Raw genomic sequence first — 13748 nt, 5'->3', positions numbered from 1 at the left:
CACCTTTTTAGTCTTCTTGTTGGTGATTCAAGAACTGCCTCTTTGATACAGCTCCTAATAATCCACAATGTGTTACCATAGCTTGGGATAACCTTAGGTCAATTTAATGTAGGCACATAACTGAAATATTAAAGAGCTGTAGGGCTAATACTCAAAACATTAGCATCATTTTCATGCAAATCCCTTGTTCACAAGTGTGAAAACCTAGAACACGTCATCAGCTGGATACTACAGATATCGTGTTTTTAGAGAAAACCATTATGTTGACGATGAAAACCCACTATAGTCAGAAAACGTTTACTTTTTCAAAATTAAAAGCAAATTCAAAATATAAAAAAAGTCAAAATATTATGTTGCAATTTCAATATTCATGGAAAATTGGAAGCAGACAATGGAGAAATTACTTACCTGATAATTTTGTTTTCCTTAGTGTAGACAGATGGACTCAGAACCAATGGGTATAGTGTATTCCTGATAGCAGTGGAGACGGATCAGATTTCAATCTGACGTCAGTCCTAGTACAAATATCCCTGCAGGAAGTGCAGCTCTTCAGTATTCGCCTCAAAAAGCAACTGTGGATATATGTGTGACTGAATAACTTGGTTAACTTGATTAACTAGAACTGGTTGAGTTGGTTATAACTGGAGACCGCCAGTGCCCTCAACCGAGAAACATCGACACCCGGTAGGACAGGTGTCCTAATTGGAAGGAAAGCTTGGCTTACCCGTGAGTATCTTGAATTCCATGATTGACAGCAGCCATGGGTGCGATGCTGAGTCCCATCTGTCTACACTAAGGAAAACGAAATTATCAGGTAAGTAATTTCTCCATTTCCTAGCATGTAGCAGATGGACTCAGAACCAATGGGATGTATAAAAGCTACTCCCGAACTGGGTGGGAGGCTGTCCGTGGCCCACTTAGTACTGCCCTTGCGAATGCTGCATCCTTTCGAGCCTGAACATCTTGGCGGTAGAACCTAGAGAAGGTGTGGATGGAGGACCATTGTCGCCGCTCGACAGATGTCGGCGGGTGACAGCATCTTGGTTTCCACCCAGGACAAAGCCTGGGCTCTAGTGCAATGGGCCTTGACTTGTAAAGGTGGTGGCTTGCCTGCTTCTATGTAGGCCGCCTTGATAACTTCTTTGATCCAGCGGGCTATGGTTGCCCGCGAGGCCGCTTCCCCTTGTTTCTTCCCACTGTGAAGGACGAATAGGTGGTCCGTCTTTTGTACGGATTCTGATCTTTCCAGGTATCGGACTAGGAATCTGCTGACGTTGAGGTGGCGCAGACATAGAGATTCTTCCATGTCCTTATGCTCATCTGGCGATGGTAGTGAGATGGTTTGGTTGAGATGGAAGTGAGAAACCACTTTGGGGAGGAAAGATGGGACCGTGCGAAACTGAATGGCTCCCGGAGTGAGCCTGAGGAACGGCCCCCGAAAGGACAGTGCTTGGAGCTCGGAGATACGACAGGCCGAACAGACTGCCACCAGGAAGGCCGTCTTCAATGTTAGTAGTCGGAGGGACAGGCTGCGGAGAGGCCTGAAGGACTCTCCTGATGATAAGTCTAGAAATATGTTGAGGTTCCATAGAGGCATCAGCCACTTTAGGGGTGGTCGGATCTGCTTGACTCCTTTCAGGAAGCGGGAGACGTCCGGATGAGAGGCTAGGCTGCCGCCCTCACTCTTGGTTCCGTAGCATGACAATGCGGCCACCTGTACCTTGATGGAGTTGAGAGACAACCCCTTCTGAAAGCCGTTCTACAGAAATTCCAAAATCGTGGGAATTTTGACTGACCGTGGGATGATGTCGCGGTCCTCACACCAGGCTTCGAATACTCTCCAAATCCTTATGTATGTAAAGATGTGAAGAACTTGCGTGCTCGGAGCAGGGTGTTGATTACTGCCCCCGAATATCCGCTCTTCCTCAGGAGAGTCCTCTCAATGGCCAGAACGTAAGAGAGAATAGAGTTGGGTCTTCATGGAGGATTGGTCCTTGTTGGAGCAGATCCCTGTGTGGAGGTAGAGGGAGAGGGCTCTCTGTCAGTAGCCTTCGCATGTCTGCGTACCATGGCCTTCTTGGCCAGTCCGGGGCCACTAGAAGTACTAGCCCCCTTGTGGTGTTCTATCTTGCGGATGATTCCGTCCAAAAGGGGCCACAGTGGAAAGGCATACAGTAGAGTTTCCTGTGGCCAGGTCTGTACCAGGGCATCGATCCCCTGGGACTGAGGTTCTCGTCTGCGGCTGAAGAAGCTTGGCACTTGGGCGTTGGACCAGTTTGCCAGGAGGTCCATGGTTGGTACTCCCCAACGGTTTACTATCAACTGGAAGGTTGTGGTCGATAGTCTCCATTCTCCTGGGTCTAGACTTTCCCTTCTGAGGTAATCCGCAGTGATGTTGTCTTTCCCTGCGATGTCGGTGGCTGAGATTTCTCGAGCTGGAGACGAACAGTGTAGTTCTGGGACAGCGGGCTCCATCGAGACAGTAGATAATCGCTGTAGGGGTCTCATGTGAGCTCTTGCCCATGGCACTACTTCTTGCGTGGATGCAATGAGGCCGAGGGCTTGGAGGTAGTCCCATGCTGTGGGGTGAAGCTCACTCAACATGGTTCTCAACTGGGTCATCAGTTTTGATCTCCTTGCCGGTGTCAGGATGACCTTGTCTTGTTTGGTGTTGAACCGAACTGCCAGATATTCTAGCGATTGGGAGGGCTGCAGACAGCTCTTGTTTGTGTTGATCACCCACCCGAGGCTCTCTAGTAGAGTTTTGACTCTATTGGTTGCCTGGTGACTTTCCTCTGGGGACTTTGCCCTGATCAGCCAATCGTCCAGATATGAGTGTACGAGGATTCCTTCCTTCCTCAGTGTTGCCGCCACTACCACCACGATTTTGGTGAACGTCCGGGGTGCTGTGGCTAACCCGAATGGTAGTGCCTGGAACTGGTAATGATGGTCCAGGATCGTGAAGCGCAGAAAGCGCTGATGTTCTTGATGGACCAGAACGTGCAGGTAGGCTTCCAACAGATCCAGGGATGTAAGGAATTTTCCCGGTTGTATCGCCCTTATGACAGAGCGGAGGATTTCCATGCGGAAGCGGGGAATCTTCAGGTGGCGGTTGACAGACTTGAGATCCAAGATGAGCCGGAACGTCCCCTCTTTCTTGGGGACAATAAATACTGGGGACTATTTTATTTGTTGCGGGGGGCACCGGTGTTATGGCCTCTAAGGTGAGAAATTTGGTCAGTGTAGTTTCCACTGCCGTCCTCTTGGAGGGGAAGTGGCAGGGGGATTTCACAAACATGTACGGAGGGATGTGGTGGAAAATCCAGATAATATCCCTCTCGAATGATGGCTAGGACCCACTTGTCCGAAGTTATCTCGACCCATCTACGGTAGGATAGGGCAAGTCTGCCCACTATGGCTTCTTCCCTTGGACGGGTCAGCTGATCTTCATTGTGGGGTGTGGCTGGGGCCTGGACCCAAGCCGGCTTGCTTTTTGTTGTGCTTGTTCCGAAAGGACTGGCTCCTGTCTGCGGGACGAGCCGCTTGATATGTGCTTCTGTATGGATTGAAGCGCTTTGATCCTGTGCCCCTAAAGGTTCGGGGGAAGGGTTGCTGGTTTCTCTTATTCCTGTCCTTCGGTAGCCGCAGTAGTGGGGAGTCGCCCCATTTATTGGCTAGCTTCTCCAGTTCGCTTCCGAACAGGAGTGTTCCCTTGAAGGGCATCCTCATGGTTCTCGTTTTGGACGACACGTCAGCCGACCAGCTTCGGAGCCAGAGTTGTCTTCTGGCCGCCACGGCGGATGACACGCCTCTAGCCGCGGTGCACACCAGATCAGAGGTGGCATCCATGAGGAATGATACTGCTGGTTCCAGGGCTTCCCCGGGAGTGTTGTTCCTGGTCTGAGATAAGCAGGCGCGTGTCACCACGGCACAGCAGGCCGCGATCTGTAGGGACATAGCGGAGACGTCAAAGAATTGTTTGAGGATGGATGCCAGACGTCTGTCTTGGGCATCCTTAAGTGCTGGTCCTCCCTCGACTGGGATGGTAGTGCGCTTTGAGACCGCGCAGACCATGGCATCCACTCTCGGACATGCCAGGAGATCTTTGGCAGCAGGGTCCAGGGGATACATGGCTGCCAGGAGGGTCTCCACGTGGGAGGACCCTCGAACCTGACCGGGGCCTAGCCCCGCTAGGACTGATCATCCCAGCGGCACTGGCGTCGGCCAACGACCTGTGCGACTCTTAGAACTTCGGAGACTTTTAAGTAGTTTTCTCTCTTACCTTGTCTCAGCGTTTCCCGGTCTCGTTCCGGGCCTGCAGGGGGAGGGAAAATACCTTCACCGCCGCCCTCGAAGTTGCACCCGCTGCTTCTCAGCCTCACCCGTTGCTGGGGGCTAAGTCCACGCCGAGGGTCGGCTGCCGGACAGAGGCCTACCTCAGAGGGATCGCAGAAATAACCTCGGGAATTCTCAACTGGGGGAGGGACCCAAAGGGTATCACCGCAGGAGAGCGGGGCTCGTCTGTAGAGGTAAGATTTCTTCTTGTTTTGGGTTTCTTTGGTAAAATTGCTCTAACGCTGTGCGAGCGTGTATAGAGTCCGGAACTGCTATGGAGACGGAAAATACTGAAGAGCTGACGTCAGATTGAAATCTGATCCGTCTCCAACTGCTATCAGGAGTACACTATACCCATTGGTTCTGAGTCCATCTGCTACACACTAGGAAATTTTGTCAAATCTTGGGGTAGGGGGAAGAGGAATAACTTGAGATAAGATTCTGCACAAACATGTTTTGCCAATGACATACCACGTGGAATTCTTCCTGTTCCTTGGCAAGTAGGACACGTAACACTGTCTCTTCCGGTAAATTCCACATAGGGAAACTGAGATACATCCCCGTGTCGCCCATCGTCCTGAGATTCTGAGCGAATTAACCTATTCCCGTCATTGGTCTCAGATGGTGTACATCCATTACAGTTTTTATCCTTCGATGTGCGAAGTGAAAGGTGAGAAAAGGATTTTCCCATGTTTGCTGCATAATATGAAAAAAATACACGAGTCAGTGAATGCAACTGCTCATTTTAGAGATTTTCTTATGACAGGGTGATACTGCAACAGGAGCAGCATAGCATACTCAAGTATCAAATTAAAAACAATATATCAGACTGCATTCTAATACGTTTTACTATATATACTCTCTATTTAACCTCAGCATAAAACTCCCTTTAACAGTGGTTACTAATCTATATTAAGACATGGCGAACACAGCACTGGGTTCACTTTGACAAGGAACACCATTTCCTTCCCTCCCCCCAACCAGTCCCTGGCATCATTATGTCCCTTCTTTCCAACTTCTTGCCATCTCCACCATCCCACCCTCCTCCCAATCTCCTAGAATTGAGAAATTACTACTTACCTAATCACCCTTTTTTTAGGCCAGATAATTGAATCCAAAACCAGAGGGTTATGCACCTCTACCAGCAGATGGAATCAGAGCAAAGCTGACATCACAGTATTTATTAGAGATGTGTATCGTTTTGTATTTTTTGTTCGGTTCGTATGCCCAGTGGGTAATTTCATTGTTTTCACGGTTTGAGATTTTTTTTTCGTGCTTCCAGAATCTCATGATAGTGCGCGCTAACATGAAATACAAATTTTTCTGAAATTTCAAAAAAATTTCCTTTGTTTCAGAGTGCTTCAGAACCATGCCGAATTAGACAATTTCACTGATATTGTCTAATTCGTTTTAAACAAATGCACATCTCTAGTATGTATACCCCCGCAGTGACATCAGCCTGCCAGTATTCTCTTCAAAAGCCAACTGTGGACAGACTAACAAAAACCTGATTAATAAACAGATAACCATTTCAACAGAAACACTGAGCTCAGACAAAGAATTTAACACTAGTCTAGGGACTGGATTAACACTTACCAGTAATCCCTGGAACACGTAGCCACACAGGAGGACCACAGCACAATCATTCGGCAGCCAAGGGCAGGAAGCTGGATTCATCTGTCTGATCTAAAGTAAAGGAAATTATCAGGTAAGCAATACTTTCTCATTTCTTAGCATCCAGACAGATGAATCCAAATCCAGTGGGTTGTACCTAAACTATTCCCACGGTCCAGTCAAAACTGCATGTGCAAGGATGCGTCCTCCCGGGCCTGCACATCCAGATGATAATACCTGGAAAAGGTGTGTAAGGAGGACGTCACAACTCGGCAAAAAAGTCAACAGGAGACAACAATCTAACTTCCACCAGACGCTGCCTGAGCCCTAGTGGAATGAGCCCTAACTTGACCAGGTAACAGCTGTTCAGCATCCATGTATGCGGCGGTGACTACCTCCTTAATCCAGTGAGTTATTGTAGCCTGCGAAGCTGGCTCGCCCTGTTAACCATCATCGTGGAGGACAAATAGGCAATCCATCTTCCTGAGAATTCTAGAAACCTCAGGATATGATCTTTTAACATACAAGGGTTGCAAGAGGCGTTATTCCTCATCTCTCTCCCTATCCAGAGACAGCAGGAAAATGGACTGATTCAAGAAAAAATCTGAGACAACTTTTGGCAAAAAGGAAGAAACAGTACACAGCAGTATCGCCCCTGGGGGTCACTCGAAGAAACAGCTCCCGACAAGACAAGGCCTGCAACTCATATTCTACACACAGAACAAATAGCCACAAGAAACAGAGTTTTCAAGGTCAATAACCACAAAGAAAGGTTATGCATCGGTCGAAACGTAGGGCCCACTAAGAAAATCAAAACCAGATTAAGCCTCCACAAGTGCACCGGTAACTGCAAAGGAGGACGAAAATGTTTCACTCCTTTCAAAAAATGGGCCACATCTGGATGAGCCGACAAGGGTCCACCATTCACCTGATCCCTTTAAGGAATTAAGGGCCAACCTTTTAATCAATCCATCCTGCAAAAATTCCAAAATGAGCGGGATCTTAACTGAACAAGGAAGAACCCCCTCAATATTCACACCAAGCCTCAAACACTCGCCAAACCCACACATAAGCTAAGGAAGAGGAGATCTTTATCGCTAGTAGCAAGTTGGCAAACACCACAGTAGATTATCTACACTTCAGCAAGCGAGACCTCTCAAGGGCCATACCGTAAGAAAAATAGAGTCAGATTTTCATGAAGAACAGGCCCCTGCCTCAACAGATCACTGAGTGCCAAAAACCAGGGGGGGGGGGGGGGGGGGGGGGGTCTACCAGGAGACTTCGCAGTTCTGCATACAATGGTCTCCGGGGCCAATCTGGTGCCACCAGAAACACCATCCCTCTGTGACTCTCGACCCTCCGAATCATTCTGCCCTACATGGGCCATGGGGGGAAATGCATACAGCAGCTTGTCCTCCAGCCATTCCTACATAAGAGCATCGTTGCCCAATGACTTCGGATTTCTCCTGCGACTGAAGAATCAAGGAACCTTTGAACTGCGAGAAGTTGCCAGCAAGTCCAGAAACGGACGGCCCCAGCTATCTATTATTAGCTGAAATGCCTCGTCTGACAATACCAATTTCCCCTGGGTCCAGACTCTGCCTGCTAAGAAAGTCTGTTCTAACATTGTCTTTTCCAGCACCTGGATGGTCAAGCACAGGGACTGAAGCATTCTTTGGGAATTGCTCTTGATTAACTAGTCGCCCAAGTAGGAGAACACCTGTGCTCCCAAATGGCGCAGATGTGCTCCCACCAGCGCTATATATTTGCTGAAGACGCTGAGGCAAGACCAAATGGCAGCACCCTGTATTGAAAATGCCCACCAGTGACTGTAGGAGATCTGAATGTGAGCTACATGTTTGTCTAAGATCGAAGAAGCAAAGCCAGTCCCCCCTCTGCAAGAGAGGGGTTAGAGTACTGAGGGAGACCTCTTGAACTTCTCTCGTTTGAGAAAACTGTTCAAAGCTCTCAGATCTAGGATGGGGCGGAGTCCCCCAGTCCTCTTGGGGGATCAGGAAATATTGGGAGTAAAATACCATTCTTTGCTGCTGCAGAGTAACTGGCTTGACTGCCCTGGCCTGTCTGAGGGCAGAGAGCTCAGACAACAGTACTGCCTGATGGGAAGACTGACCCCAAGAGGGGCACAGGGGAGCAACCCTAGGCGCACTCAGGAAGTTTAAACGATACCCCTGGTGAATGATGGAGGAACCACTAATTCAAGGTGATCATTAGCCAGCGATCCAGAAAGAATCTCAGACGGCCTCTTACTGGAGGGACCGGTGCCAAGGGCCGATGGAATCGGTCATCGGCCAGATAAAAAAGAAAAACCCACCCGACCCTTTAAAAATGACCCCTTAGCTTCCCCCACCCTCCTGATCCCCCCAAAACATTTTAAAATTACCTGGTGGTCCAGTGGTGGTCCCGGGTGCGATCTCCCGTTCTCGGCCCGTCGGCTGCCACTCAAAGATGGCGCCGGCCATCCAGTGCTCCTACCAAGTGACGGGGCCGGCCAATGGCACGGATACCCTGTCACATGGTAAGGGCAAAGGGCCATTGGCACCATCTTTATGAGTGGCAGCCGACGGCCCGAGAACGGGAGATCGCTCCCGGGACCACCACTGGACCACCAGGTAATTTTAAAATGTTTCGGGGGATCGGGAGGGTGGGTTTTTCTTTTTATCGGGCCATCGGCGCCATTCTTGAGTGGCAGCCAAATGGCGCCAATGGCCCAAGAGCGGGAGATCGGTCCCCGCACCCCCACTGGACCACCAGGCACTCGTAAAAGGTTTTTGGGGGGTTCGGGAGGGTGGGGGAAGGTAAGGGGTCAATTTTAAAGGGTCGAGCCTCACTAAAAAAAAAATTAACGATGTGAATCGGAACCGATTCCGATTCACATCTCAACCGATCAGATTTTTTTCTCCCTCCAGCCGAACCGATCGTTAAGACGATTGGGCACATGATTCACATCCCTAAAAGTAACTAGATTGCACTCCCTCTCTCCCAGTCAAAACCCTGTAGCAGGGCTTGGCTGAGGTGCTGCTTGAGGTCTAAGGGTCTGTGGGTGCTTGGAGCGGCCTCTAGAGGACACACACGGGAAACCGGAGGGTAATACTTCCTGTGGCACTAGAAAGACCTTCGAGCCCCTTGCCGATTTTCTAGCCGGGGGGGGGGGGGGGGGGGGGGGGTGCCCCGAGGTACTAGCCCAAAGATGCTCATTATGATACTTTAGCTGAGCCACAGCATCTCAGACCTTATCCCCAAAAAGATTTTTCCCTGTACAGGGGAGGTCCGCCAGCTTCTCCTCTACCTCTGGACGGAGATCTGAAGCTCTGAGCCAAGCCATCCTGCGGGCTCTGATGCCGCTGCAGCTATGTGAGCTGATGTCTTGAAAATGTCATACATTGAACACACCTCGTGCTTACTACATTCAAAGTCTTGCTGGACCAGCACCAGGAATGCATCCTGCTGCTGCTGAGGGAGGCATTCCGCCAATTCCTGAACCCGCTTCCAGAGGTTCCAGGAATGCTGGGCCATACACAACTGCTAGGAGGCAATACGGGCTATTAACATTGCCCCCTGGAACATCTTCCTACCCAGTGCATTCCATTCCCTATATTCTCAACCCAGAGGCACGAAAGCATGAGTCCAGGACCATATGGCCTTTTTGAGGGCAGATTCCACTACCATTGACTGGTGGGGGAGCTGACACCACTCAACACCCAGGGACTTGTATACAAGATAGACAGTGTCAGCCTTCCTGTTTACCGGTGACACAGATACAGGATGGTCCCAGATGTGTAGGAGCAACTCCTTGAAGATCTCATGCACGGGAACTACTACCTCTTTTGGTGTATCAAACTGGATCACCTCCAACATGTGATATCTGGCATCCTCTTCCATCAGGAGTTGGAAGGGAATAGACTCTGCCATGGTGCGCACGAAACCGGCAAAGGTTAAGTTGTCTGCTGAAGACCGACACTGCTTCTCGGGGGGGGGGGGCGCATACTCAAACTTGGAAGTATTGTCCCCTCCACGAATCATATGGAGCTTCCGCCTCACTGAAATCCACAGGCGAGGTCAGTGGGGGACCTGCGCTCACTGACCGTGGCCCTGAAGGCACCGGGGACACAGAGAGTAACAATGAAAGTCCGGTGAAGTTAGAAAGGACAAAGGAGGCGGCATAACCGGAGCCTCGGGAGGCTTGGTGTCCAGCACAGTCATCGGTGAGGAATGCCTGGGGCTCCAGGGTCTGATAGAGGAGGACGACGCCTCTTCCCCATGGGGCCGCTTTAGTTGTGGCACGGCGACCGCTGCTGCCGCACCGGTTCCGGAGACGTGCACTGATGGTGACCGGTGACGGCATTTACAGGACTTCTCACAGTGCTCTGCCCGGTCTTTCCCTGGCGCCAAGGAAGCTGAAGACCCCGATGTCTTGGAATGCGATGACACCGGAGACGGCTTATCTCTGGCTCCTCTCTCGAGATGGGCCCGTTGGGGGAGTGGAAAGGGATGGTGTATCCAACGGCTCCCCTCGGCCTCAAGGTATTGAAGTCTCCGATGCTGGAGTAGATAGATCAGATTTTTTGGACCCAAAAAGCTTCTCCGTTTTGTCTAGCCGAGCACAACGGTCTTTGGGGATTATCTGATCACACAGACGGCACCCGCAGACATTGTGCGACGCCCCCAGGCAGGGGTTACAAATCTCATGTGATCAGTGAGAGACATGGTCCGTGGACACTGGGGGCAGCGTCGAAAACCAGACGATGGCATAAAAAACAGCAGGCGAGCCATCAATGGCTAGCAGCCACTAAGGAGCGACATGCTGGGAATCGGTCGCAACAAAGGGAAACACAAAAAACCCACAAACATCTACCACGCCGCTGGACGAACACCTACCGAAGAAGAGAGACCCGGCATAAGACAGAGTAGAGAAACGACCGGGAAAACCTTTGAAAAATGACTACAGAGCAGAGCTCCACCACCACGAGGCAATTACTTCACGGGGAAAAAAAAAAAAAAAAGAGAGAGACTGAAGGGAGACCCCGCGTGGATGTGCGGATAGTGGCATTCCGGGCATGCTCAGTATGCCAAAGTTCTAGAAACTTTGACAAAAGTTTTCCATGCTGGGCTCAATCTGATGATGTCACCCAGCTGTGAGGACTAGGAGAAACATGTTATGCATTTGATTAGAAATAGATATGTGAGGACTAAAATGCTATGGCAAATTATACCTTTTTTGGATTTTTCTGTGTTAAGATCTGTGGCTTATACTCTGGATCTCCCGTACATTGATTACTGTAATGCTCTGTTTTGGGGACTTCCAATGAAGTTAATGTGGAAATTACAAAATGATTCAGAATACGGCGGTTCGTATTGTTACTGGGAGTACTAGGAGTACTTTAGCTAGTCTATTGTTATTGTATTTTCGTTGGCCCCCGATGAATGCCATATGTAAATTTAAAAGCCTTTCTTTCTTTGGCATTCAAAACACTAAGAGGAGCAGGCCCTAAACAGCTAGAAAATCATTTGAAATGCCATAGGGCCACTAGAGATTTAAGATCAACTAGAAGGTATTTACTAGGGATGTGAATCGTTTTACGACGATTAAAATTGTCTGATAATTTTAATATCGTCTTAAACCGTTATGAAACACAATACAATAGAGATTCTAACGATTTATCGTTATAAATCGTTAGAATCGTGAGCCGGCACACTAAAACCCGCTAAAACCCACCCCCGACCCTTTAAATTAAATCCACCACCCTCCCGAACCCCCCCCCCAAATAACTTAAATTACCTGGTGGTCCAGCGGCGGTCCGGAACGGCAGCGGTCCGGAACGGGCTCCTGCTATTGAATCTTGTTGTCTTCAGCCGGCGCCATTTTCCAAAATGGCGCCGAAAAATGGCGGCGGCCATAGACCAACAGGATTCGACGGCAGGAGGTCCTTCCGGACCCCCGCTGGACTTTTGGCAAGTCTTGTGGGGGTCAGGAGGCCCCCCCCAAGCTGGCCAAAAGTTCCTGGAGGTCCAGCGGGGGTCAGGGAGCGATTTCCCGCCGCGAATCGTTTTCCGTACGGAAAATGGCGCCGGCAGGAGATCGACTGCAGGAGGTCGTTCAGCGAGGCGCCGGAACCCTCGCTGAACGACCTCCTGCAGTCGATCTCCTGCCGGCGCCATTTTCCGTACGGAAAACGATTCGCGGCGGGAAATCGCTCCCTGACCCCCGCTGGACCTCCAGGAACTTTTGGCCAGCTTGGGGGGGCCTCCTGACCCCCACAAGACTTGCCAAAAGTCCAGCGGGGGTCCGGAAGGACCTCCTGCCGTCGAATCCTGTTGGTCTATGGCCGCCGCCATTTTTCGGCGCCATTTTGGAAGATGGCGCCGGCTGAAGACAACAAGATTCAATAGCAGGAGCCCGTTCCGGACCGCCGCTGGACCACCAGGTAATTTAAGTTATTTGGTGGGGGATTTAATTTAAAGGGTCGGGGGTGGGTTTTAGCGGGTTTTAAACGATTTTTAACGATTTTAACGATTTATCACGATATTTTACCCCCCCCAAACGGCAACAATACGATTCCCTCCCCCTCCCAGCTGAAATCGATCGTTAAGACGATCGAGGACACGATTCACATCTCTAGTATTTACTATAGGCCCATGCATTTAAAACATTTCACCACTCTCACTTACAAGCTAGATCCTTCTCTGGGGTGGTTCCACAATTGTAGAATAGGCTTTCATTAAATTTGAGAGAAGAGGAGGATCTGTGGAGGTTATAAAAGGCTTTGAAAACCTCTCATATGATTGGTGACTTTTAGTAATGATATGGGGACATACATTTTATTAAGGAATGATTGTAGATATTATACTGCCTATTTTAAATTGCATAATAAGCAGTGTTTGAATTTATGCAGGAGATTGCCTAGGAATATTGTATCAGTTAGGTCAGTTGTTCCCAATCTTTTTTGTGTTATGGCACACCTGGCATTGGGATCACTTCATCATGGCACACCAGCACCTTCCCCCCCCCCCCCCCCCCCCCACCTAGCATTATCATCTTCAGTCTCCACCCCGTATCACCTTTTCTCTTCCCTCTCCCACCCCTCACATCATCACCATCTTTTCCCCTCCCTTCACGCCATCTTCATTTTCTCTCTACTACCTTTGGCATCATCCCTTTCTCTTCACCTTCCCTCTTCCCCCCTCCCCCCGCCTGGTATCATCACTTCTCCTCCTATCCCTCTCCCCCAGCACCATCTTTCTCTTCCCTTTCTTTCTACCCCCTAGCATCAACTTCATCTCTTTTCTCTCCCTTTTACCCACTGCATCATCTCTTTCCTGTTCTCTCCCCTCACTCCCTGGTATTATCACCTTCCTCTCCCTTCTCTCTCCCTCCATCCCACTGGCATCATCACCATCACCTTCCCCTCTGTGCTCTCTCCCTCTATCCTCCTGGCACCATCACCTTCCCTTCCTACCTGTTCCCTCCATCCCCCTGACATCATTCCCATCACCTTCCCTTTTCTACCCTCTCCTTCCACCCCTCCCCAATATAATCTCCAACCCTCTCACTCCACTTCACGCCCCTTCTTTTTCCTACCCTCTTGCCTCCTTGGCATCAATACTTTCTCTTTCCTTTCCTTCCCTCTCCCCAAATACCCCCAGCTTCCTAGCAAATTCAGCTTCTTCTTCCAGCAGTTGCTTCTTTCTTCTATGTCTGTTTCCCCTTTGAAAACCGTAACTGCATGGGACCAGAAGGACTTGTGAAAAGAAAGGGTCCCCCCATGCCATTTCAGCTGCAG

At 49.8% G+C, this 13748-nt stretch overlaps 1 protein-coding gene across 3 annotated transcripts in view; it reads right to left on the bottom strand.

Moving 5' to 3' along the window:
* The window catches only part of TMEM106B (transmembrane protein 106B), a 70791-nt gene that overhangs the window by 28054 nt on the left and 28989 nt on the right, over positions 1 to 13748 (bottom strand). For 2 of the 3 annotated variants that reach the window (XM_029588979.1, XM_029588976.1), the window contains exon 2: positions 4807 to 5031. In XM_029588979.1, the coding sequence (XP_029444839.1) occupies positions 4807 to 5026 (220 nt within the window). In that variant the 5' untranslated portion in view covers positions 5027 to 5031. Of the gene's footprint in view, positions 1 to 4806; positions 5032 to 5931; positions 5993 to 13748 lie in introns of those variants that run through there. The other variant, XM_029588978.1, reaches the window with a different exon arrangement.

Source organism: Rhinatrema bivittatum, chromosome 2, assembly GCF_901001135.1.
Source record: "Rhinatrema bivittatum chromosome 2, aRhiBiv1.1, whole genome shotgun sequence".
NCBI classification, from domain to species: Eukaryota; Metazoa; Chordata; class Amphibia; order Gymnophiona; family Rhinatrematidae; genus Rhinatrema; species Rhinatrema bivittatum.
This window is presented reverse-complemented; position numbering and strand designations above follow the sequence as displayed.